Here is a 24,404-nt window from a genome sequence, read left to right as displayed (position 1 = left end):
TGATGATGCTGCCACCGAAGCTGCTGATGCTGCTGCTTCTGATCTTGCTGCTGCTGATAATGCTGCTGATGATGTTGATGCTGATGATGTTCATGCTGATGATGTTGCTGAATGATGCTGCTGCTGATAATGCAGCCTCTGATGTTGCGGTTTCTGATGTTGCTACTGCTACTGATGTTGCTCATGTTGCTGATGATGATGTTGCTGCTGCTGCTGATGTTGCTGCTGATGATGTTGTTGCTGATGATGGTGTTGCTGCTGCTGCTGATGTTGCTGATGATGATGTTGTTGCTGATGATGATGTTGCTGCTGCTGCTGATGATGCTACTGCGGTTTCTGATGCTGCTACTGCGGTTTCTGATGCTGCTACTGCTACTGATGTTGCTCATGTTGCTGATGATGATGTTGCTGCTGATGATGATGTTGCTGATGATGATGTTGCTGTATCTGTGTGCGAGTCACTTTGGTTACCGCGTCCCAGCCGCTGCAGCTGCGTTTGCTCAGCGCCACGGTGTTGTGTTGGTTTAGTGTCGGGGTCTTGTGTTTGCTTTGTGTTGGTTTAATCGTGTGTGCTTTGTGTTTAATGCCGCCTTGCTCTGCCTGGTGTATTTTGTTGGTTTGATGTCTCTCTCGCTCTGTGTGTTTTGTGTTGAAATTATGTTTGCGTTCATGATCCGTGACCACGTGACTCCTAATCCCCCCCCCGCTTCCCCCGCCCCTCGGATTAGGATTCTACGACCCGGGGTCACGTGATCGCGGGGTCTCGGTGACCCCTGTGCCCCCCCTCCCACAGCCCCTCCCCTTACCCCCAAAACACCCCCCACCCCCTCCCCCACATCTCTGACCGTGACCACCACCCCCTCCTCCAACCCCCCCCCCACCCCCGTGTCTCGCGGGGTAATTAGCGATTCAATTAATTTACGTCTCATTGACCCCGCACAGAGAGGGGGCTCCCCCAGGGACGGGAGTGGAGGGGGAGCGTGGGGGGGTGAGGGGTGGGCGAGATGGAGGGAGGGAGTGGGAGATGGAGGGAGGGAGTGTGAGATGGAGGGAGGGAGTGTGAGATGGAGGGAGTGTGAGATGGAGGGAGTGGGAGATGGAGGGAGGGAGTGTGAGATGGAGGGAAGGAGTGTGAGATGGAGGGAGTGTGAGATGGGTGGAGGGAGTGGGAGATGGAGGGACAGAATGGGAGATGAAGGGAGGGAGTGTGAGATGGAGGGAGTGGGAGATGAAGGGAGGGAGTGTGAGATGGAGGGAGGGAGCGTGAGATGGAGAGAGCGTGGAGTGTGAGATGGAGGGAGGTAGTGGGAGATGGAGGGAGAGAGAGAGTGGGAGATGGAGGGAGTGGGATATGGAGGGAGGGAATGTGAGATGGAGAGAGTGTGAGATGGAGGGAGTGTGAGATGGAGTGTGAGATGGAGGGAGTGGGAGATGGAGGGAGTGGGAGATGGAGGGAGGGAGCGTGAGATGGAGAGAGCGTGGAGTGTGAGATGGAGGGAGGTAGTGGGAGATGGAGGGAGAGAGAGAGTGGGAGATGGAGGGAGTGGGATATGGAGGGAGGGAGTGTGAGATGGAGAGAGTGTGAGATGGAGGGAGTGTGAGATGGAGTGTGAGATAGAGGGAGTGGGAGATGGAGGGAGTGGGAGATGGAGGGAGGGAGCGGGAGAGGAAGAGAGGGGAAGGCGAGACAGGGAGGGAGAGAGTGGAAGATTTACGGAGGAGGGAGAGCTTGGAAAGAAGATTTAGGGAGATGGAGCGAGAGCGAAGGGAGAGGGAGGGAGGGAGGGGAAGAGAGAGAGAGCGAGAGACAGTCGCTCCGCCCTTGCGGTTCTCTGCGTCTAAAGGGGGAGGGGTCGGTGAGGGGTCGGTGGGGGGTTGGTGGGGGGGTGCGAGCAGGAGAGAGAGAGCGAGAGTCGAGAGCATCGCGAGCAGGAGAGGGCAGCGCAGCGCGTGAAGCTGCCAAGGAAAGCGTGGGGCGCTGAGAGAGCGTGGGGCGCTGAGAGAGCGTGGGGCGCTGACAGAGCGTGGGGCGCTGAGAGAGCGTGGGGCGCTGACAGAGCGTGGGTAGAGAGAGAGCGTGGGGCGCTGAGAGAGCGTGGGGCGCTGACAGAGCGTGGGTAGAGAGAGAGCGTGGGGCGCTGAGAGAGCGTGGGGCGCTGAGAGAGCGCTTTGGTACAGAGAGAGGAGTACCTCTGTGCGAGATTATCTCTCGCTCTCATCCCGGCATCGAACCCAGCCCCCTCCTCCTCCGTGACCCGAACTCCGCGTTCCGCAGTCGACTTGGGGCGCAGCAACGTCGCGAGGAGGGAGAGAGAGAGAGAGCGAGATAAGAGAGAGAGATACGGGAGAGACGAGGAGAGGAACAAGATTAGAGTGAGGAAGGAGAGAGATATTCGAGAGAGAGAGAGGAGTGGTGGGTGAGAGAGGCGAGCGAGAGGGAGGATCGAGGGCAGAGGTGGAGAGGATTGAGAGGGAAAAGAGAGAGCACACGCGGGGGGCTAGAGCTGCGGAGAGAGAAGGGAGCGAGAAGGCAGAGGGTGGCGATGCCGCTTCGCACAGAGGGCGGAGGCCCCGAGAAGAAGCAGACGCCGGACATCAAGGGACTCTTCCTCTTCAGAGACGTCCTGGGGACGTGAGTGCCGCGTGTCCGCGTGCGTGCGCGTGTGTGTCCGCGTGTGCGCGTGTCACTGGGGAGACAAAGGCGGCCGGGTGTGGGGCTGACTCACACTGCCCCCCCTCCCCACTCCCTCGTCGTGCGCCGTGACGACCTTTATAGGCGGCGCTGCTGCTTTTGCGCGCGAGCAGCACTTGCCTCGAAAGTGCGCCAAGGCTATGTGGGGGATCTTTGCCTTTGTGTGCGTGTGTACGTGTGCGTGCGCGTGCGTATGCGCGTGCGCGTGTGTGCGTATGCGCGTGTGTACGTGTGTGGGGAGCGGTAGTGTCGCGATCAGCGCGCTGCGCTACGAAGCCGGCGAGCCGAGTTCGATTCCCGGCTAACGGTCAGCACCGGTGACAATTATCTGAATCGGTCCCTCCCTTCATCTCCCACTCCCTCCATCTCACACTGGGGAGACAAAGGCGGTCGGGTGTGGTTCTGGCCACCCACCCCCCTCGTGGGCCGTGCCTGCCTTCATAGGTGCTCGCTAACAGCACTTGCCCCAACAGTCTGTTAAGGCTACACGGGGGATCTTTGTGTCTCGTGTGTGTGTGTGGGGAGCGGTGGCGCAGTGGTTAAGTGCACTGCGCAACGATTCCGGCGACCCACGTGGCAGGAAATATCTGAACCGTTCCTCGGTCGACGCGGCTTTAAATTGGTTCCTGGTGCGGTGTGGATATCGGCACTGGGGAGACAAAGGCGGCCGGACGTGGCCCCGGTCATACCACCCGTGTCGGCCTTTATACGTGGTACTACGCGCTAACAGCACTTGCCCCTATAGTCTGTATAAGCTACCCGGGGGCCCTGTGTCTCTGTTTAGTTCCTCATTTCATTCAAACCCCGGGGAATCGAACCACGAGTTCCGCTCGCGGTTCTCGGCACGTCTTGAAAACCTTCTCATGAAGATCTCAACATCATCACCATCATCTGTCTCCTCAATATCACCTTCATCTCCTCCTCAACACCATCATCTCTTCAGCACCATCATCTCTTCAGCACCATCATCTCTTCAGCACCATCATCTCCTCAACATCATCACCATCATAACACCATCACCATCATCTCCTCAACATCATCACCACCATCATCTCCTCCTCAACACCATCACAACCATCTCAACATCATCACCATCATCTCCTCAACACTATCACAACCATCTCAACATCATCACCATCATCTCCTCAGCATCATCACAACCATCTCAACACCATCACCATCATCTCCATCATCACCATCATCTCAACATCATCACCATCATCTCAACATCATCATAATCACCATCATAATCACCATCTATTCCTCAACATCATAATCACCATCTACTCCTCAACATCATCATAATCACCATCTACTCCTCAACATCATCATAATCACCATCTACTCAACATCATCACCATCTCCTCAACACAATTATCTCCTCAAAATCATGACCATCACCATCTCCTCAACATCAACACCATCATCTCCCCCTCCTCAACACCATCATCTTCATCGTCTCCTCTTTATCTGTAACGATCCTACGACCTCATCCTCTGCTCATTTCCTGAACACCGTCTCCTCTTAAATCATCCGTTGCTCAACATCTTCTCTTCACATCCAGTGAGCTCTCATCAACCTCCATCTCCTCGCCATCTCACAATCATCTCTTCCTCTACGGACGTCACACAGACTGTAGGGGCAAGTGCTGTGAGCGAGCAGCACCTATGAAGGCCGGCACGGCACACGGGCGGGTGGGTGGCCAGCACCACGCCCGGCCGCCTTTGTCTCCCCTGTGCCAATGGTTACACACCGCACCAGGTATTAATTTGTCGACCTAGCGGAGGCCCAGGATCGGTTCAGATAATCGTCACCGGTGTTGGTAGCCGTGAGGGGGAATCGAACTCGGGTCGCCGGGTTCGTAGCGTGGCACGATAGCCGCTACACTACCCGCTACACTACCCGCTACACTACCCGCTACACTACCCGCTACACTACCCGCTACACTACCCGCTACACTACCCGCTACACTACCCGCTACACTACCCGCTACACTACCCGCTACACTACCGCGCTCCCCACACGTGTACACACAGACGACGACACCAACAACAACAACCCGCGTTCACCATCAAGTCGCGGTGACGTCACCACGGCGCTTGTACCAGGCTAGGTGCACTTTGAGACCACATGGAGTGTCGAAGGGTCCTGCTGGCAGGAGGTGACGGAGCAGACCCCAGTGCCCCATGGGTTGACTGACTTGAGATGACTGGCAGATGCCGCACACCCGTCAGAGACAACACGCGCACAGACACAGTGCCGGGCTAAGCTAGTGCGGGGCTTGTAGCATATGTTACAAAGGGGCCCTATTTTTTATATTTAAACGCGTAAATATTAAAACACAAATGTTTTACTTGCATAGTAAAGTAATTGTATTTTTCATTTGCTATACTGTACAGCCAGATAATACGACAAATCGCTAACCTTAAACACCCAGTCGTTCATAAAAGTTGAAGGCGGTATAGTACTATAGTAATAGAGCAAGTGCAGAATCACTTAACCGAATTGATAGCTTGAAAGCATTTAGCGCGCGGGCCCTTGAAAGTGCGGGGCCCGTAGCTACTACACGTGTAGCTGCTACATGTGTAGCTTCTACACGTGTAGCTGCTACATATGTAGCTACTTATGTAGCTACTTGTGTAGCTACATATGTAGCAGTTACATATGTAGCTACTTTTGCTACGAGGATCATCCGGCACTGCGCAGACGTAGCGCACACACGCGCACTGGGGCGAGAAGTATAAAAGATTGGCGAGTTATTTATTTGATATTCCTCATTGGTAAAGAATCTCAAATATGGGCTCTGCACACCCACCCTTCCCCCGTTAGAGCCTACACTGCCTACTGGGGCAAGTGCTGTCCACGAGTCGCCGCTGACGGCCGACACGGCGCTCCAAGTAGGGGGGGGGGGCGATGTAGTGTGGACAAATCCACGACCGGCCGTCTTTGTCTCTCCAGTGCCGATGGTTGTTATGCACATCGCACTGGGTAAGTTGTCCGAGGCCGAGGCGATATCGGGGGCGAGTCCAGGACCCGTTGCGGATAATAGTCACTGGTGTTGTCCCTGCACGGAGATTGAACTCGGGGTCGCCGCGAAACGTCGAACTCTGCTCGCCGGGTTCGTGGTGCAGTGCGCTAACCGCTGCGCCACCACTCGCACAGATAAATATCCCCCATGTGTGTATGTACAGTGTGTCGGATTGTTTTTCGCACCGTACGTTGTAGCTCGCACGGGCTATTGGGGCAAATCCTGTTAGTGAGGAGCTCCTATTAGGGGCGGTTTGGCCAACACTACGACCTCGTGCTCACAAATACAAAGATCACCCGTATAGTCTTAACACACTGGTGGGGCAAGTGCTGTTAGCGAGCACCCATTGGGGACGGCACGGCACGCGAGGCGGTGGGTAGCCAGCACCACGCACGAACACACAGTGATACAGCGGACAGCCCTCGTGGAGACACGCACGCACACACACATCCCACACACACCACACACACACCCTACACACACACGTGCACACCCTACACACACCCTACACACACACGTGCACACCCTACACACACCCTACACACCCACCACACACACGTGCGCACACACACACGTGCACACACACACACTACACACACACACACGTGTACACACACACACAGACACACACGTGCACACACACTCCACACTCCTCACTCCCTCGTCCCAGCTGCGCCCCGCGAATGAATTCATCCCCAAACGCCGGCGTGGGGAGCGGTGGGGCAGCGGTTAGCGCAGTGCGCTACGGACCCGTCATATAGAGTTCGACCATTCCCAGCGACCCCGAGTTCGATTCCCGCGCACGGCCAACACCAGTGACGATTATCCGAACCGGTCCTGGTCCCCCCCTCCCCTGAGGCGACTCGGCCTCAAACAATTTACCTGGTACACTGGGGGAGACAAAGGCGGCCGGCACTTGTGTTTAATTTTTGGCACAAGACCACCCTCATTGGTGAGCCGTGCCGGCCTGCAGAGATGCTCGCTAACAGCACTTTCCCCCGCAGCTTGTGGAGGCTACCCGGGCGATCTCTATCTGTGCGGCCTGTGCACACGCAGTGAAGGGTTCTGTTGATAAAACAACTGCGCGAGACGACGATCCCCCCCCCCACCGTCTTCCCACGTCTGCCCTCCACATCAACAAGGACGACCATTCTGTACACGTCAACGGCGCATCACTTCGGCACGCGTTGATTCAACGCGTTGCACAACTCTGGACCGGTTTCGTCATTCAGCGTGTGATCAGCAGTGTCTGGGGCTCGCTTGAGCCTGTGCTCGTGAAACTGCCCAGGTGTTTATAGCAAGGCCGTAGCCATGGAGGCAACATTGGGGGGGGGGGCAAATCTTCCAGGGTGTCTGGGGGTCCCAACCCAGAAAAATATCTACATTTGAAAACTCATTTCCTGCCTAAAATATTTAAAAATTCACTAACGCATGGGATGGACTTTTTATTTATTTTTTACAATAATGTCTAATAGTGTATTGTATTACATTTCTGTTTTTACTTTTTTTTTTTACCATTTATTGTTTCATTGTATGTAATGGCAGAGATTAGGGATTGATAAATTAGAACCATGACCACAATCATATAAACAGAAATCTATGCATCGATTTATATGAAGACAAGTCCAGATATTGTGGCCAAGGTTTATCAAATTGTTGTTTTCATTTGCATAGCATAGCAATTATTTTTTATAGCAATATATTGGGGGGGACATTTTGAGCATATATTAAATATTATTTATATATTATAAATACGGCCTTGGTTTATATGCAAGGGCCGCGTCCTCTTTCTCTGTGAGACGTCTGATCCCCAGTTCGACGCGCACAGCGCAGAACTCGGCAATCGCCTCGCTGCGTCACAACGGTGACGTCACAACGCATTCACGTTGTGACGTCGCCGTGACGTCACAAGGCATTCACGTTGTGACGTCGCCGGGACGTCGTCGTCAGATTGTCGTTCGTTTGCGAGTGTTGCGTGCCTAAAGCACACGTGGTGCTGTAGGTGCACACGTGGTGCTGTAGGTACACACACAGCGGGATTTGTGTGTGTACCTGGATATCGCGCAGGATTGGGTTACACGGTGCGGGGGGGGGGTTAGAGGGTCGCGGTAGTGCAGCGGTCAGCGCGCTGCGGCTACGAATCCGGCGACCCGAGTTCGATTCCCGCTCACGGTCAATACCAGCGGCGATTACATGAACCCGTCAAATGGGTAGTACCTGGTGCGATTTGTAACGGGAGTCAAAGGCGGCCGGTCGTGGTGCTGGTCACCCACCACATCGTGTGCTGTTTAGGCCTTCATCGGTGCTCGCTCACGGCCCTTGCCCAAATCATCTGTCCGGGTGTGAGCGGTGGTTCAGTTACTGGTTGTGGTGCTGTTAGTGGTTGTGGTGTTGGCGGTGGTGGTATTTACGACAATGACGTTAGTTGTTTGATGGTGTTGTGCTCCGTGCCGCCCTTCAAAGGTGATACTCGCGAGCAGCACTTGCCCCAACAGTCTGCCAAGGCTACACGGGGGATCTTTGTATCCTCCACTCCTCCCTTTGGCCACCCACCCATGCCATGTGTTAGTTGCAAGGCCGTAATTATAATATATATTGGGTGGGATGTGTCACCCCCAATATATATTCAAATATGCTCAAAATGTCCCCCCCCCCCCCATATATTGCTATAAAATATAATTGCTATGCTATGAAGATAAAACTAACAATTTGCTAAACCTTGGCCACAATATCTGGACTTGTCTTCATATAAATCAACGCATAGATTTCTGTTTATTTGATTGTGGTTATGGTTGTACTTTATGAATCGCTAATCTCTGCCATTACATACAATGAAACAAGAAATGGTAAAAAGTTAAAACAGAGCAGCAATACACTATTAGACATTGTGAAAGAAAAAAACATGTCCATCCCATGTGTTAGTCAAATTAGAAATATTTTAGACAGGAAATGAGTTTTCAAATTTAGATATTTTTTTTTGTCTGGGTTGGAACACCCTGGAAGATTTGGTCCCCCCCCCCCCCCCAATGTTGACTCCATGGCTACGGCCTTGGTTAGTTGTGTTCTGGGTTTGAAATGCCAGAGGAGTTGTAAAGTTGATCCAAGGTCGACCTACGGGAGGTCCTCGACCAGTTCAGATAATCGTCACCGCTCTTTTTCTGCGAGCGGAAATCGAACTCGGGTCGCCGGGTTCGTAGAGTGCTAATCACTGCACCACCATCCCCCCCCCTCCCCACACACCACTCCCACGCTCACTCCCACACATACCTCCAGCAACACTCATACCCGAACAAAGATCTGCCTTATAGCCTTACAGACTGTCGGGGCAAGTGCTGTTAGCTAGCAGCTATGAAGATCGGCACGACACACGGAGGGGGTGGGTGGGCAGCACCACGCCCGACCGCCTTTGTCTCCCCAGTAGCAATGTTTACACCGCACCAGGTACTGCTTTGAGGCTGAGTCGACCTAGGGGAGGCCCAGAACCGATTCGGATAATCGTCACTGGTGTTAGCCCTGATCGGGAATCGAAGCTGGGTCGCCGGGTTCATAGCGCAGCGCGCTAATCGCTCGCTACACTCAAGTTCCACATACTCATGCACACTCCCACGCACACTCACATACACTCTCACGCACACACTCACTCTCACGCACACACTCACACACACTCACGCACACACTCTCTCTCTCGCGCACGCACACACACACACGCTCACACACACTCACACATACTCATGCACACTCCCACGCACACTCACACACACTCTCACACACACTCTCTCACGCACACTCTCACGCACAGTCTCACACGCATGCTGCTCGAACTCACACACACACGCACATAGTCCCCATACTCCTTCGCACACACACACACACGCTCTCACGCACGCACGCACACACGCTCACACACACACTCACGCACACTCTCACGCACTCTCTCACGCGCATGCTGCTCGAACTCACGCACATCGTTCCCATACTCCTTCGCACACCCACACACTCTCACACACACGCTCACACACACACTCCCTCTCTTCTTCCTCCTCGTGTTCTCGTTGGGAAAAGCAGAACTTGGGACAGCAGCAGCAGCTCGCAGACTCAGCCTGGCGAGTGGCCAGGCCTGCGTGCTTAGTACCACATCCCTACTGGGAGAGACAAAGACGGCCGGGTGCAGTTCTGACCACACCCCTGCCCACCACCCTCCCCTCCACCACCGCTGGTGCACTCGCCGAGGCCTGCGCAGCACGTTGTGTGTTTACGCGAGGGATCTTTGTCTTAATATGTAACCCATGTGTGTGTGACAGTTCACGACTGTCCACATCAGCAGTTTTCTTTCTGTATGGGTGGGGGAGGGGAAGAAGGGGAAGGATGGAGGGGCCCCTCTCGCCCGAGGGGACCCCGTGAAGGGGACCCCGTGAAGGGGACCCCGTGAAGGGGACCCCGTGAAGGGGACCCCGTGAAGGGGACCCTTCTCGCCCGAGGGGATGCAATGCACTCTACCGCTTGGGCTACAGGCGCATGCATTCACTCGCCACGTGGTGGCGGTGAATTCAACACAGCGCCCGTGCCAGGCTCGGTGCACTTTTGAGGCCATGCGCGTACACATATATCCACGTACACTCAGAGCAATAAGTTTCAAGTTTTTCAAGTTTCATTTATTTGGTATAGCCCTGTGAGCCATGCAGCTCTTGAGTCGGGTGCAACCGCAACAAAATATGAACACGGAACATCTTAAAGCGACGACGCGCAACAGAAACATCCTGGATAAACCAGCAAAAGAACCGCCGTTCGCCACTAAGTGGCTTGGACGTCACTACGGCGCTTGTGCCAGGCTAGGTGCACCTTGAGCCCACGTGCAGTGTCGAAGGATCCGCTCGCAGGTCACGGAACAGGCCCAGGTGCCATGGGTTGACTGAGCTGCTGGGAGATGCACCAGCTGTGCTCCCCACTGTGCCAACTCGTTGTTGTGAGCATACATCAACACACACATACACACTCATTAACAATACATATACTTCGATTTAAAGCTTTCGTGACTGCAGGGATTCATCTTCTTGGTTCTTTCGGTAAAGTCACGTAGAAGGGAAGTAATAAAATAATAAAAATAAAACATAATAAAATGAAATAATTTCATTTTATTATGTTTTATTTTTATTATTTTATTACTTCCCTTCTACGTGACTTTACCGAAAGAACCAAGAAGATGAATACATATACTGTATACACATACACTCGGACACATACAGACAGACATAAGTATAAGACAAAGACCCCCCGTGTAGCTTGCACAGGCTGTTGGTGAGCACTTATGAAGGCTGGGACGTGCCTCCGTGTGTCTCTCTGCGTCTCCCCATGACCACCTTTGTCTCCAAGTCTCCCCGCGACTCCGCGTGTCTCCCCGTGACCCCCCCGCGTCTCCCCGTGACCCCCCCGCGTGTCTCCCCGTGACCCCCCCGCGTCTCCCCGTGACCCCCCCGCGTGTCTCTCCGTGACCCCCCCGCGTGTCTCCCCGTGTCTCAGGGGCGCGTTCTCCGAGGTGGTGCTGGCGGAGGAGCGCTCCACCGGGAGGCACGTGGCCATCAAGTGCATCGCCAAGACGGCGCTCCGCGGCAAGGACAACACCGTGGAGAACGAGGTGTCCGTGCTCTCCAGGTGAGGGTCACGTGGGTGTCCGTGCTCTCCAGGTGAGGGTCACGTGGGCTACGTGGGTGTGCGTGCTCTCCAGGTGAGGGTCACGTGGGGATGCGTGCTCTCCAGGTGAGGGTCACGTGGGGCACGTGGGTGTGCGTGCTCTCCAGGTGAGGGTCACGTGGGTGTGAGTGTGCTCTCCAGGTGAGGGTCACGTGGGGGTGTGTGCTCTCCAGGTGAGGGTCACGTGGGTGTCCGTGCTCTCCAGGTGAGGGTCACGTGGGTGTGCGTGCTCTCCAGGTGAGGGTCACGTGGGGCACGTGGGTGTGCGTGCTCTCCAGGTGAGGGTCACGTGGGTGTGCTTGCTCTCCAGGTGAGGGTCACGTGGCACACGTGGGTGTGCGTGCTCTCCAGGTGAGGGTCACGTGGGTGTGTGTGCTCTCCAGGTGAGGGTCACGTGGGTGTGCTTGCTCTCCAGGTGAGGGTCACGTGGCGCACGTGGGTCACGTGGGTGTGCGTGCTCTCCAGGTGAGAGTCACGTGGGGCACGTGCTCTCCAGGTGAGGGTCACGTGGGGCACGGAGCGCACGTGCTCTCCAGGTGAGAGGAGAGGCTAGATAATTATTTAATGGTCCCTACCCCTTTGAGGTTCAGGCTGTGTGTATCGCTGGTGCCTGAAGATGATTAGGGAGATGGTGATGATGCTATTAATGGTGACCATGGTGGTGATGAGAGTGATAATAGTGATGATGATGGTGGTAATGTTAATCATGGTGATGGCCAGGATTTAATATCTCGCCGGATATTTTCCCGGTCATGGTTAAGCAAATGGAGCAAAGTGGTCCGTGGCTAAGTGTTCACCGCAGCCGCAGAGAGAGGAGGGGAATACTGGATGCGGTGTGCCGGGCGTGCGCGTGTGCCCCAGGATCAAACATGAGAACATCATCGCGCTGGAGGACATCTACGAGACCGACTCGCACCTCTACCTCATCATGCAGCTGTGAGCCCCGACCTTGTCACGCACACACACAGATCCCCCCCCCCCCCCAGTTGCCTCTATTCTGAGTGTTGGGGCAAAACGCTGCCGGCTGGCAGCTCAACAGCACTTGCTGCTGCTGTTGTGGCCAGCACCACGCCTTGCCACCTTTGTCTCCCCATTGCTGATGTGGAACAACCACCGCACCGGCTACTCATTTAAGGCTGAGATCACTGAGAAGGAGGCACAGGACGGGTCCACAGAATCGCCCCCCGTTACTGGTCGTGAGTGGGAAATTAACCCTTGTGTTTCACGGACACGAACAGATGGTGCTGATGCTCCTGGGTGTTGTTGTTGTTGATGATGCTCCTGAGGGCTGCAGGATGTTGATGCTCCTGGGTGTTGTTGTTGCTGATGCTCCTGGGTGTTGTTGTTGTTGATGATGCTCCTGGGTGTTGTTGTTGTTGATGATGCTCCTGGGTGCTGCAGGATGTTGATGCTCCTGGGTGTTGTTGTTGTTGTTGATGCTCCTGAGGGCTGCAGGATGTTGATGCTCCTGGGTGTTGTTGTTGTTGTTGATGCTCCTGAGGGCTGCAGGATGTTGATGCTCCTGGGTGTTGTTGTTGATGCTCCTGGGTGTTGTTGTTGTTGTTGATGCTCCTGAGGGCTGCAGGATGTTGATGCTCCTGGGTGTTGTTGTTGTTGTTGATGCTCCTGGGTGCTGCAGGATGCTGATGCTCCTGGGTGTTGTTGTTCATGCTACTGCAGGGTGGTGTTGTTGATATCGGGTGTTTTTATTGATGCTGCAGGATGTTGATGGTGTTGTTGATGCTGCTGGGTGCTGCAGGATGTTGATGGTGTTGTTGTTGATGCTGCTGGGTGCTGCAGGATGTTGATTGGTGTTGTTGTTGTCGATGCTGCTGGGTGCTGCAGGATGTTGATGTTGTTGATGCTGCTGGGTGCTGCAGGGTGTCGGGCGGGGAGCTGTTTGACCGCATCGTGGAGCGCGGCTTCTACACGGAGCGCGACGCGAGCGCCCTCATCCGCCAGGTGCTGCGCGCAGTCTCACACCTGCACGGGCAGGGCGTGGTGCACCGTGACCTCAAGGTGAGCCTCCACCCGCCACTCACCACCCACTCATCAACACTCACCACTCACTCACCACCCACTCACTCATCAACACCCACGACTCACTCACCACTCACTCAAGCACGCACGACCCACTCGCCATCAACACTCGCACACCACTCACTCACTCCCTCACTCACCACCCACTCACTATCTACCCACTCACTCACCACCCACTCATTCACCACTCACTCACTCACTACTCACGACTCCTCACGACTCCTCACGGTGATATCAAGTGAAGTCGCACGATGATGTTGCCGCGTAACATCACGCTGGCGTTGAGTGATGTAATGTGACGATGCAGAGTAATTGTAACGATAACGATGACGACGTAACGGTGACCGTGCCTCCAGCCGGAGAACCTGCTGTACTACAACGCCGAGGACGACTCCAAGATCATGATCAGCGACTTCGGCCTCTCCAAGGTGGAGGCCCCAGGCAGCGTGATGTCAACGGCGTGCGGCACGCCGGGATACGTGGGTACGGCACACGCACGCACCGTCACGCCGGAGCGGACACGGGGGCGGCCCAAACCCCTCCCCGCTGAGTGCGCGTTTACTTGTGTACGTGTTCACTGGTATGTACCTGTGTGTGCACGTGTGGTCACCTGTGTGCACGTGTGGTCAGCTGTGTATATGGGTGTCTTGGTTCACCCGTGTGTGGTCACCTGTGTGTGGGGAGTAGTGGTGTAGCGGTTAGCGAGGCCGCGCTACGAACCCAGCGAGCCGAGTTCGATTCCCCCTCGTGGCCAACACCAATGTCGGCTGAACCTCAAATGAGTACCTGGTGCGGTGTGTAAACATCGCCACTGGGGAAACAAAGGCGGCCGGGTCTGGTGCTGGCCACCCACCCCCTCGTGCGCCGTTAAAGCCTTCATAGGTGCTCACTAACAACACTTTCCCCAAAAGTCTGTTCAGGCTTTACGGGGGATCTTTGTCTGTGTTCACCTGTGTGTGTTCACCTGTGTGTGTTTACCCGTGTGTGTTCACCTGCGTGTGTAGCTCCCGAGGTTTTGGCTCAGAAGCCGTACACGCGCGCTGTGGACTGCTGGTCTATCGGAGTGATCTCCTATATCCTGTGAGTCTGGCACTCTCACTCACTCTCTCACGCACTCATTTTCATTAACTCGCTCACTTACTCTCACTCACTCAATCTCAATAGTTCACTCTCAATGACTCACACTCTCACACCCAGCCGCCTTTGTCTTTCCAGTGCTGAAATACGGTAGTGCAGTGGTGCGTTAGCGTGGTGGTGCGGTTGTACACGATAGTGCGGTGGCACACGTGGTGGTGCGTTAGTACACGGCAGTGCGGTGGTACACGTGGCTGTGTGCGGTGCTGCAGGTTGTGCGGTGGTACACGCGGTGGTACACGTGGTGGTGCGTTAGTACACATGGAAGCGTTGTGGCGTGGTTGTACCCGGCAGTGCGGTGGTACACGTGGCTGTGTGCGGTGCTGCAGGTTGTGCGGTGGTACACGCGGTGGTACACGTGGTGGTGCGTTAGTACACATGGAAGCGTGGTGGCGTGGTTGTACCCGGCAGTGCGGTGGTACACGTGGCTGTGTGCGGTGCTGCAGGTTGTGCGGTGGTACACGCGGTGGTACACGTGGTGGTGCGTTAGTACACATGGAAGCGTGGTGGCGTGGTTGTACCCGGCAGTGCGGTGGTACACGTGGCTGTGTGCGGTGCTGCAGGTTGTGCGGGTACCCTCCGTTCTACGACGAGGTCGACTCGCGCCTCTTCGACCAAATCCTAAAGGCCGAATACGAGTTCGACTCCCCCTACTGGGACGACATCTCCGACTCTGGTGAGGTCACGGGGTCACCACCGAGGTCACCCCGACCCCTATCGCACGGGCTCACCGTGGCCACCACCAGCAGGGGTCACCGTAACATTGACCTATAACCCCCAAATGGGTCACCGTGAACATGACCTCTACCCCATTGAAGTCACGAAGAATCTGACCTCTGCCCCATGGGTTCACCCTGACCAATACCCCACAAAGGGGTCACCGTAACACTGATCTTTACCCCAAAGGGGTCACCGTGGTGAACACACCCAGTGCGGTTAGATAAAGGATGAAGATGAGCATAATGGTGGTGACTACAGTGTCTAATGGGGAACCGCGGTGGCTAGGAGATGTTAACTCCCTCTCCTGGTATGCAGGAGGTCGTGGGTTTGATCCCGGCCCTGACACCTGCTGTATATTTGGAGTTTGCGTGTCTCTCTCTCTCTCCGTGGTGAGATGTTAACTACCTCGCCTGATATGCAGGATGTCGTGGGTTCGATCCCGGCCCTGACACCTGTATCTTAGGAATTTTCATGTTCTCCCCTTGGTCGCGTGGATTTTTCTTGGGGTCCTCCGGGTTTTCCCTCCACATTTAGAAACAAGCGTTGAGAGTATTTGACTACTGCTCTTCATGTCTACACGATGAGCCACTTCGTTGAGCTATCATGTGTGATAGCCGGGTCGTTTCTGAAAAATAGCTACACAGCTCAGTGAGCCTTACCTGGTGAAATAAAAACATTGTTGAAATCGTAGAAAAGTAATACGATGCTGATGATACTGCTGCTGACCATTTCGTCTGTTATAGCCAAGGACTTCATCCGCCACCTCATGGAGAAGGACGTGGCTGAGCGGTTCACGTGCGAGCAGGCGCTGCAGCACCCGTGGTGAGCAGGGGGGTGAACTGGGGGGGGGGAGGGCGGGGTGGAGAGTGGTGGACCCACGCCGTGCCGGCCTTCATGGAGCAGTGGGCGATGGAGGAGGCCGTGTGCTCCGTGGCAGATGACGGGGAGCTCTGCATGCTGTTATGAGCTACCCGTCGGAGGCTGTCGGACTGCGAGGGGGGCGGCGTACATAACGAGAGAAGTGAGCGAGAGAATGAGCGACAGAACGAGCGAGAGAGAGAGCGAGTGAGAAAGAGAGCGAGAGAGCGAGCGAGAGAGTGAGCGAAAGAGCGAGCGAGGGCTACATAAAGCCCAGTTTAAAAAAAAAAAAAAAAAAAAAATTTACGAAATGATGACCGAAACAAAGTGCCGAATACACCGAGCATCTTCTTGTTTCCACTGATCGTAAAAAAAAGAGGGAAAAAGAGAAGAGAGAGGGGGGAGAGAGAGGGGAGGGGGGAGGGGGGAGAGGGGAGAGGGGGGAGAGGGGGTAGGGAGGGATGGAGAGTGGTGGAAAAGAGAGAGGGGGGAGAGAGAGGGGAGGGGGGGAGGGGGGGAGAGGGGAGAGGGAGAGAGGGGGGAGAGGGGGTAGGGAGGGGGTAGGGAGGGATTGGAGAGTGGTGGAGAAGAGAGAGGAGAAGAGAGGGGGGAGAGGGGAGGGGGGAGAGGGGGTAGGGAGGGGGAGTGAGGGATGGAGAGTGGTGGAGAAGAGAGAGGGGAGGGGGAGAGGGAGAGAGGGGGAGTGAGCAAGGGGGAGAGAGGGGGAGGAGGGAGGGAGGGATGGAGAGAGGAGCAGTCTGGGTAAAGAGGTTCATGCTTGTCGGCAGGATGTTCCAACACAAGGGATTATCCAAGTGAACATTAATAAACGATTATACACAATTCAGGGGATCAGCAGGGTGGATGAGGGTTGCAACTGATCCCACTACCGGGCAAAGAGGAGTGGGTCTATGAACCACAATCAGGTTTTCAGTACATACAAAGACAAATATCTCCCGTATAACCTTAACAGACTGTTGGGGCAAGTGCAGTTCGCGAACACCTATCAAGGCCGGCACAGGACGCGATGGGATGGGTGGCCAGCTCCACGCCCGACCGCCTTTGTCTCCCTAGTGGCGATGTTTACACGCTGCACCGGGCTGAGTCGACCTAGGGGAGGCCCAGGATCGGTTCAGATTATCGTCACTGGTGTTAACCATGAGCGGGAGTCACAGCGGTGTCGCCGGGTTCGTAGCGCAGCATTCTAACCGTGACACTACCGCTCCCCACAGTATATACACATACATACACACACCCGGCACACCACATCCAGAATTCCAACTATCACGAAGATCCTGCTGCAGTTGTTACTCGTCACGTGGCGCCCACCCCAGTCTCTGCCAGCCACCCACAATGCATTGCGACGCTGTGTGCACACCACATCCAGTATCGCCGTGACGCCTCCCCTACCCCCCCCCCTCCCGCCCCCCCCCACAGGATCGCCGGGGACACGGCGCTCGACAAGAACATCCACGAGTCTGTGAGCGCGCAGATTCGCAAGAACTTCGCCAAGCGCAAGTGGAAGGTACGGGGTGGGGCGGGGGTGTAGGGGGTGGGAGTAAGGGGTGGGGGGGGGGAGGGAGTAGGGGGTGGGGTGTAGGGGGCAGGGGGGGGGGAAGTAGGGGGTGGGAGTAGGGGGTGGGGGGGGGGAGTAGGGGGTGGCGGGGGGGGAGTAGGGGGTGGGGGGGGTGTAGGGGGTGGGGGGGGGGAGTAGGGGGTGGCGGGGGGGAGTAGGGGGTGGGGGGGGGTGTAGGGGTGGGGGGGGGTGTAGGGGGTGGGGGGGGGGATGTAGGGGGTGGGGGGGGGGTGTAGGGGGTGGGGGGGGGGAGTAGGGGGGTGGGGGGGGGGGAGTAGGGGGTGGGGGGGGGAGTAGGGGGTGGGGGGGGGGGGAACCTCCCTAGTTGGGGGTCCTCGGACCACTCAGGACCGCGTGCCGATGTGCAAAGTCCCAGTGTGGGAGCACGATGCAAGCCCGCAGCAGTTGCTGGGGTCGTAGAGGGGGCACCGCCCCCCCCCCTGCCCCTCCCCCCCCGCCGCGCGTGCCGCTCTAGCGAGTCTCAAGGCGCTTCTGCAGGAGGGTCCTGCCACGTTCTGCGGAGTCGGGGGCCGTGGTTGCCATGCGTCGTCGGTTCGCGTAGCAACCACGGCCGAGTCGCTTGCAGTGTCATTTTTCAAACTTTGGCAAAGTTTGTAAACGCAGTGGTGCCCCCCTCCCCCCCCCGTTCCACCGTTTCCGTGAACTTCGCTCGTCGACGTTTTAGGCAATGGCCCTTCATGGCACGTAAATGAATAGCTGTACGTGCTATGAAGAAGAACAAGGCCCATTGACGGACGTGTCGAGGAGGAGGTCGCCCTACGGTACTGTGAGGTGGTACTTCCTCGTGGCGATGAGCGCCGACACTGGGATCCCCACGTGCACTCTCCAGAGAAGGGAGAGGAGGAGGGAAGAGGATGAGGGAGGAGTAGGAGGGAGGATGGAGCAGCTTTGCTCACTGTCTGCAGGCTTTCCACGCCGAGGTTCAGTGGATCAACACGACTTAACACACACTGCAAGTTCAGCTCAACTTTGTTGGATCAACTCTGTTTGGAATCCTCGGCTGGGGAGCTACGCAAAAAAAAAAATCGCCCCACCCCCCACCCCTCTTGTATTAGCAGGATCCTCGTGGAACAAAAAAGAGTCACGAGACTCAGTGACGCTTTCCTGGGTAAACGATCGGAGAGATGAAATATACAATCATACATTTAACTTTGATTCGATACAGATGGACGGAGAGAGCTTCCGTGTGACCAGCGGTGGGACAGCGTGAGAATGGATTTTAACTCTCTCTCCCGTGCCCCCTTTGCCCCCTGTGCTTCCCCCCCCCCGCCCCCCACCCATGTGCCCCCCCCCCCCCTATCCAGCGCGCATTCAATGCCACGGCCGTGGTGCGGCACATGCAGAGGCTGCATCTGGGCTCAAGTCAGGAGGGCCCCCCCCCTTCCCCCGTGCCCCCCCCAACGCCTCCCCCCTCCAGCAGCCCTGTGAAGGGAGGGGCCGCGGGGGCACCCCACAGCACGGCCCCCGATGCGTGTGAGCACGACACTCGGTGACACACTCGGTGACACACTCGGTGACACACTCGGTGACCACTCGGTGACGCAATCGGTGACACAATCGGTGACACACTCGGTGACGCAATCGGTGACAGCGCTCGGTGACACACTCGGTGACACACTCGGTGACACACTCGGTGACACACTCGGTGACGCAATCGGTGACGCGCTCGGTGACACGCTCGGTGACACACTCGGTGACACACTCGGTGACGCAATCGGGTGACGCGCTCGGTGACACACTCGGTTGACACACTCGGTGACACACTCGGTGACGCAATCGGTGACGCGCTCGGTGACACACTCGGTGACACACTCGGTGACACACTCGGTGACGCAATCGGTGACTGCGCTCGGTGACACACTCGGTGACACACTCGGTGACACACTCGGTGACACACTCGGTGACGCAATCGGTGACGCGCTCGGTGACACGCTCGGTGACACACTCGGTGACACACCTCGGTGACACACTCGGTGACGCAATCGGTGACGCACTCGGTGACGCGCTCGGTGACACACTCGGTGACGCACTCGGTGACGCAATCGGTGACGCAATCGGTGACGCACTCGGTGACACACTCGGTGACACACTCGGTGACACACTCGGTGACGCAATCGGTGACGCGCTCGGTGACACACTCGGTGACACACTCGGTGACACACTCGGTGACGCAATCGGTGACGCGCTCGGTGACACACTCGGTGACACACTCGGTGACACACTCGGTGACGCAATCGGTGACGCGCTCGGTGACACGCTCGGTGACACACTCGGTGACACACTCGGTGACACACTCGGTGACGCAATCGGTGACGCACTCGGTGACGCGCTCGGTGACACACTCGGTGACACGCTCGGTGACACACTCGGTGACACGCTCGGTGACACACTCGGTAACACAATCGGTGACACGCTCGGTGACACGCTCGGTGACACGCTCGGTGACACGCTCGGTGACACACTCGGTAACACAATCGGTGACACACTCGGTGACATGCTCGGTGACACGCTCGGTGACACGCTCGGTGACACACTCGGTGACACAATCGGTGACACACTCGGTGACACACTCGGTGACACGCTCGGTGACACACTCGGTAACACAATCGGTGACACGCTCGGTGACACGCTCGGTGACACGCTCGGTGACACGCTCGGTGACACACTCGGTAACACAATCGGTGACACACTCGGTGACATGCTCGGTGACACACTCGGTGACACGCTCGGTGACACACTCGGTGACACGCTCGGTGACACACTCGGTAACACAATCGGTGACACGCTCGGTGACACGCTCGGTGACACGCTCGGTGACACGCTCGGTGACACACTCGGTAACACAATCGGTGACACACTCGGTGACATGCTCGGTGACACGCTCGGTGACACGCTCGGTGACACACTCGGTGACACAATCGGTGACACACTCGGTGACACACTCGGTGACACACTCGCTCACACAAAGATCTCCCGTATGGCCTTGACAGATTGTAGGGGCGAGTGCCGTTAGCGAGCACCTACGAAGGCTGGCACCGCACATAGATGGATCGCCAGCACAACACCCAGCCGCCTTTGTCTCCCTCATGGCGATGTTTACACATCGCACCAGGCAGTATTTCGACCTAGGGGAGGCCCAGAACCGATTGAGGTAGCGTCACTGATGTTGGCCGTGAGCCAGAATCGAACTCAGATCGCTGGATTCTTAACACAGCGTGCTAACTGCACAAGACACTCGCACACACAGACACACGCACAACAGACACACTCACACGGACACACTCACACGGACACACTCACACAGACACACTCACACAGACACACTCACACAGACACACTCACACAGACACACTCACACAGACACACTCACACAGACACACTCACACAGACACACTCACACAGACACACTCACACAGACACACTCACACAGACACACTCACACAGACACACTCACACAGACACACTCACACAGACACACTCACACAGACACACTCACACAGACACACTCACACAGATACACTCACACATGTATACACTGTCATGATAACAGACGCACACTGTAACGATCACTGCCACTGAGCACTGACTCACTCGCTCACTCGCTCACACACCTGGAAGACTCACACACGCACTGGCACACATACGGACTCACACTCACACACGGACATGCTCACGCACTCACAATCACACACTCACAACATAATTAACGTGAACCTTGACCCCCCCCCTCCTCTCCCTCCCCCCTCGTGTCATTTCAGATTAAGGGAGTCTGGGCCCCGACTTCCCCCCCCGTTCCCCGGCTCCACCACGACGCCAGGGTCATTCGTGGACCTGCAAATGATCCCCTAAAAGAGGGGGTGGGGGGCTTCCAAGGGGGTCTCGGGGGGTAATGAGGGGGTTATCATGGGGGTCTTAGGGGTCTCACGGGGTTTCTCAGTGACCCCCCCTCATTGCATGTTTACACTGCACGCACCTATATGTCACCTGTATGTCATCTGTCTGTTAGCTCGCGTTAGCTGTATGTTAGCTGTATGTCAGCTGTATGTTACCCTGTGTTACTTTATGGATGTAGGAGGATGTACATGGAGTATAATGTAGAGTGACACGCGGAATGGGAGTGTGTGTGTGCATGTGTGCGTCGGTGTGGGTGTAGGTGGGGAGTGGTGGCATGATGGTTAGCGCAAAGCGCTACAAACACGCCAACCCAAATTCGATTCTTTCTCTCACGCACGGCCAACATCAGTGGCGATTATCCAAACTGGTGGTGCTGGGTCTCACCCTAGGTCGACTCAGCCTTAAATGAGTACCCGGTGAGGTGTAAATAAAAAAAAATCAGCACTGGGGAGACAAAGGTGGCCAGGCGTGATGCTCACCATTCCACCCCTCTCATAGGTGCTTGCTAACAACATTTGCACCAACAGCCTGTGTAGGATACATGGAGGATCTTTGTGTATTTCTGTATGTCTGCGTGTGAGTGTATGCCTGAGTGCTGCCACGTTCGCACAACCACCGAGTAGCAGGCTGGTCCGTTTCGTGAACCAGGAAATTTGGCAGAGCCTGGGTTCCCAGAGACGCCGGGGCCGTGTGGCTGCTCACACTGTCACTCGGGCAGCTGGAATCCCGTGTCCATATCTGAGGCGGAGAAAACCCTGTTCCTACATCGCTGCACCCGAGGTGATTGATCCAGAACTCACTGGAGGGAGGGGATAGATGGGCAGGGGCAGTGTATTCATAACCGGGCAGCTATTGAAGTGCAGGGGTATAAGACATGAGCCGCTGCTGGATGCACTGTTGGAACGGATCTGCATGACTCTCGGGTCTACTACACAGGGGTTGTGGGAGCGACGCAGGAATGGTGTGAGTGCCGCGTGTCGCTGCGCACGCATGCCGCGTCCCACGAGACCACCCGCCCATGCGGAGAGACCCAACCCTGACCCGCACACTCATCCCCTTATCCCCCCTCATCTATTCCTTTCACCCCATCCCATATCATCCACAAAATCCACAAAGTCGTCCACCCACTCTTCCCACGTACCCCCCTATACCATCACTCACCCTCTATTTTCCCACTTACCCCCCTATTCCTCTCACCCCCTATTCCACAAATCCCCCAACTTATCCCCCTCACCCCGATCCAAAAATCATCTCACTAATCTCCTAATTTTTTATATATAACCCTAACCCAAAACTCTTTCCCCAACCCCAACTCCGACCATAAATCGAAATCTAATCCTTTCCCCAACGCCTAAACTTAGCCAAAAACCTTACCCCAGCCCTTAACTCTGACCTTATCCCTATTCCCAAATTACACACTGCTCTTAACCCCGAAACCCAAAGTTGAATGGTGCAACTTTCTTGCGATGTTGTTGATTGCAACATTGTCTCTGCGTTGTGCTATCTAAAGTTGACCGTGATTCTTAATTTGGCCGAATGACATTTCTGAGAACTACCAAATATCCGTTCGTCAGTCACGCGACGAACATCACCCTCAGCACGGCAGGGCGAGTGAGGATGCGCCGCTGTCTGCCGTGTGTGGACTCACGGTCACCTGGAGAAGGTGTCTCAGAGGTAGCTCTGCGAAATCCGCTTCCGCAGGCCGTTCTGTGCGAGATGCATGTCTCGTGACCACGTGACGCCAATAACCACACAGTTGGCATCACCTGGGGAGGAAAACGTCAGTATTTAATGCCGAAACAAATTGTCCGTGATTTGAAAGCGGGATTCAACAAAGTTTATTTGTGTTGTTGAGTAACTGGCAACTGTAGCGTGTTGTAACTCGTGTAGAACAACGAAAAATAGACAACCATGTTGCACGTCACAACAACAATCACCATATTGCACACAACATCAATGTTGCGCGCAACAACAGCAATGTTGCGTGCAACCTTTCACCGTTCAACTTTCGGTTGATCCCTGATCCTCGAGTTTGGGTGCCGCTCCGGGAGGTCGTACATTGATGCAAAACATTGACGCGTTTAAGTTCACCATGGCCTTATGGAGCAACACTCTCGTTTCATTGGCGCTGTGAGCACAGCAGCGGTGTCCACTCGGAGAGGAGGCGCGGAGGCTACTGGTTGAGTGGCGCCATAGAGAGGGGGGAGACGAGGGGGGAGACGTGGGGGGGGGTGAAGAGGTGAGAGGAGAGTGGGAGAGATGGGGGGGGGGTGAAGAGGTGAGGGAGACGGGATGAAGCGGGGAGTGGGGGAGACGATGGAGGGAGGTAATGGGTGAGTGAAGAGGTGAGAGTGGGGGAGATGGGGGGGGGTGAAGAGGTGAGAGGAGATGGGGGGAGAGGGGTGAAGAGGTGAAGGAGACGGGATGAAGTGGGGAGTGGGGGAGGCGAGGGAGGGAGGTTAAGGGTGAGTTAAGAGGTGAGAGGAGAGTGGGAGAGATGGGGGGGATGCGGGGGGGGGGGGTGTGGAAGATGGTGGGGGGGAGGGTAAAGAGGTGAGAGTTTCGTGGGAGAGATAAAGATGTAAGGAGGGGGGAGGGGGAGATTAAGATGTGAGAATGGGATAGTGAGGGGAAAGGTGGTTGGGAAATGAAGAGGTAAGGTGAGTGGGGTGAGGCGATAAAGAGGGGAGGGCAAGGGAGAGGCAATGGAACGAGAGGAGGTAATAGGGAGGGGTAAAGTAGTGAGGGGAGAA

The 24,404-nt window shown here is 55.9% G+C and overlaps 1 protein-coding gene across 1 annotated transcript; it reads left to right on the top strand.

Moving 5' to 3' along the window:
- Positions 1-1,886: 1,886 nt before the first annotated feature.
- On the top strand, positions 1,887-21,634 carry LOC144947280 (calcium/calmodulin-dependent protein kinase type 1-like). The gene is made up of 11 exons (XM_078876508.1): positions 1,887-2,632; positions 11,238-11,369; positions 12,270-12,344; positions 13,289-13,427; positions 13,805-13,931; positions 14,453-14,528; positions 15,146-15,258; positions 16,046-16,124; positions 17,598-17,685; positions 19,062-19,230; positions 21,516-21,634. Exons 1-11 carry the CDS (start codon positions 2,544-2,546, stop codon positions 21,518-21,520), a joined length of 1,092 nt encoding a protein of 363 aa, XP_078732634.1. The 5' UTR covers positions 1,887-2,543; the 3' UTR covers positions 21,521-21,634.
- Positions 21,635-24,404: the final 2,770 nt, after the last annotated feature.

Source organism: Lampetra fluviatilis, chromosome 44, assembly GCF_964198595.1.
Source record: "Lampetra fluviatilis chromosome 44, kcLamFluv1.1, whole genome shotgun sequence".
NCBI classification, from domain to species: domain Eukaryota; kingdom Metazoa; phylum Chordata; class Hyperoartia; order Petromyzontiformes; family Petromyzontidae; genus Lampetra; species Lampetra fluviatilis.
Note: the sequence above shows the minus strand (reverse complement) of the source record. Positions and strands in the feature narration are given on the sequence as shown.

Coding starts and splice junctions, on each gene's coding strand:
- LOC144947280 (XM_078876508.1), top strand. CDS start 2,544: ATGCCGCTTCGCACAGAGGGCGGAGGCCCCGAGAAGAAGCAGACGCCG. Junction 2,633..11,237: donor TTCAGAGACGTCCTGGGGAC/GTGAGTGCCGCG, acceptor CCCGTGTCTCAG/GGGCGCGTTCTCCGAGGTGG. Junction 11,370..12,269: donor GAGGTGTCCGTGCTCTCCAG/GTGAGGGTCACG, acceptor CGTGTGCCCCAG/GATCAAACATGAGAACATCA.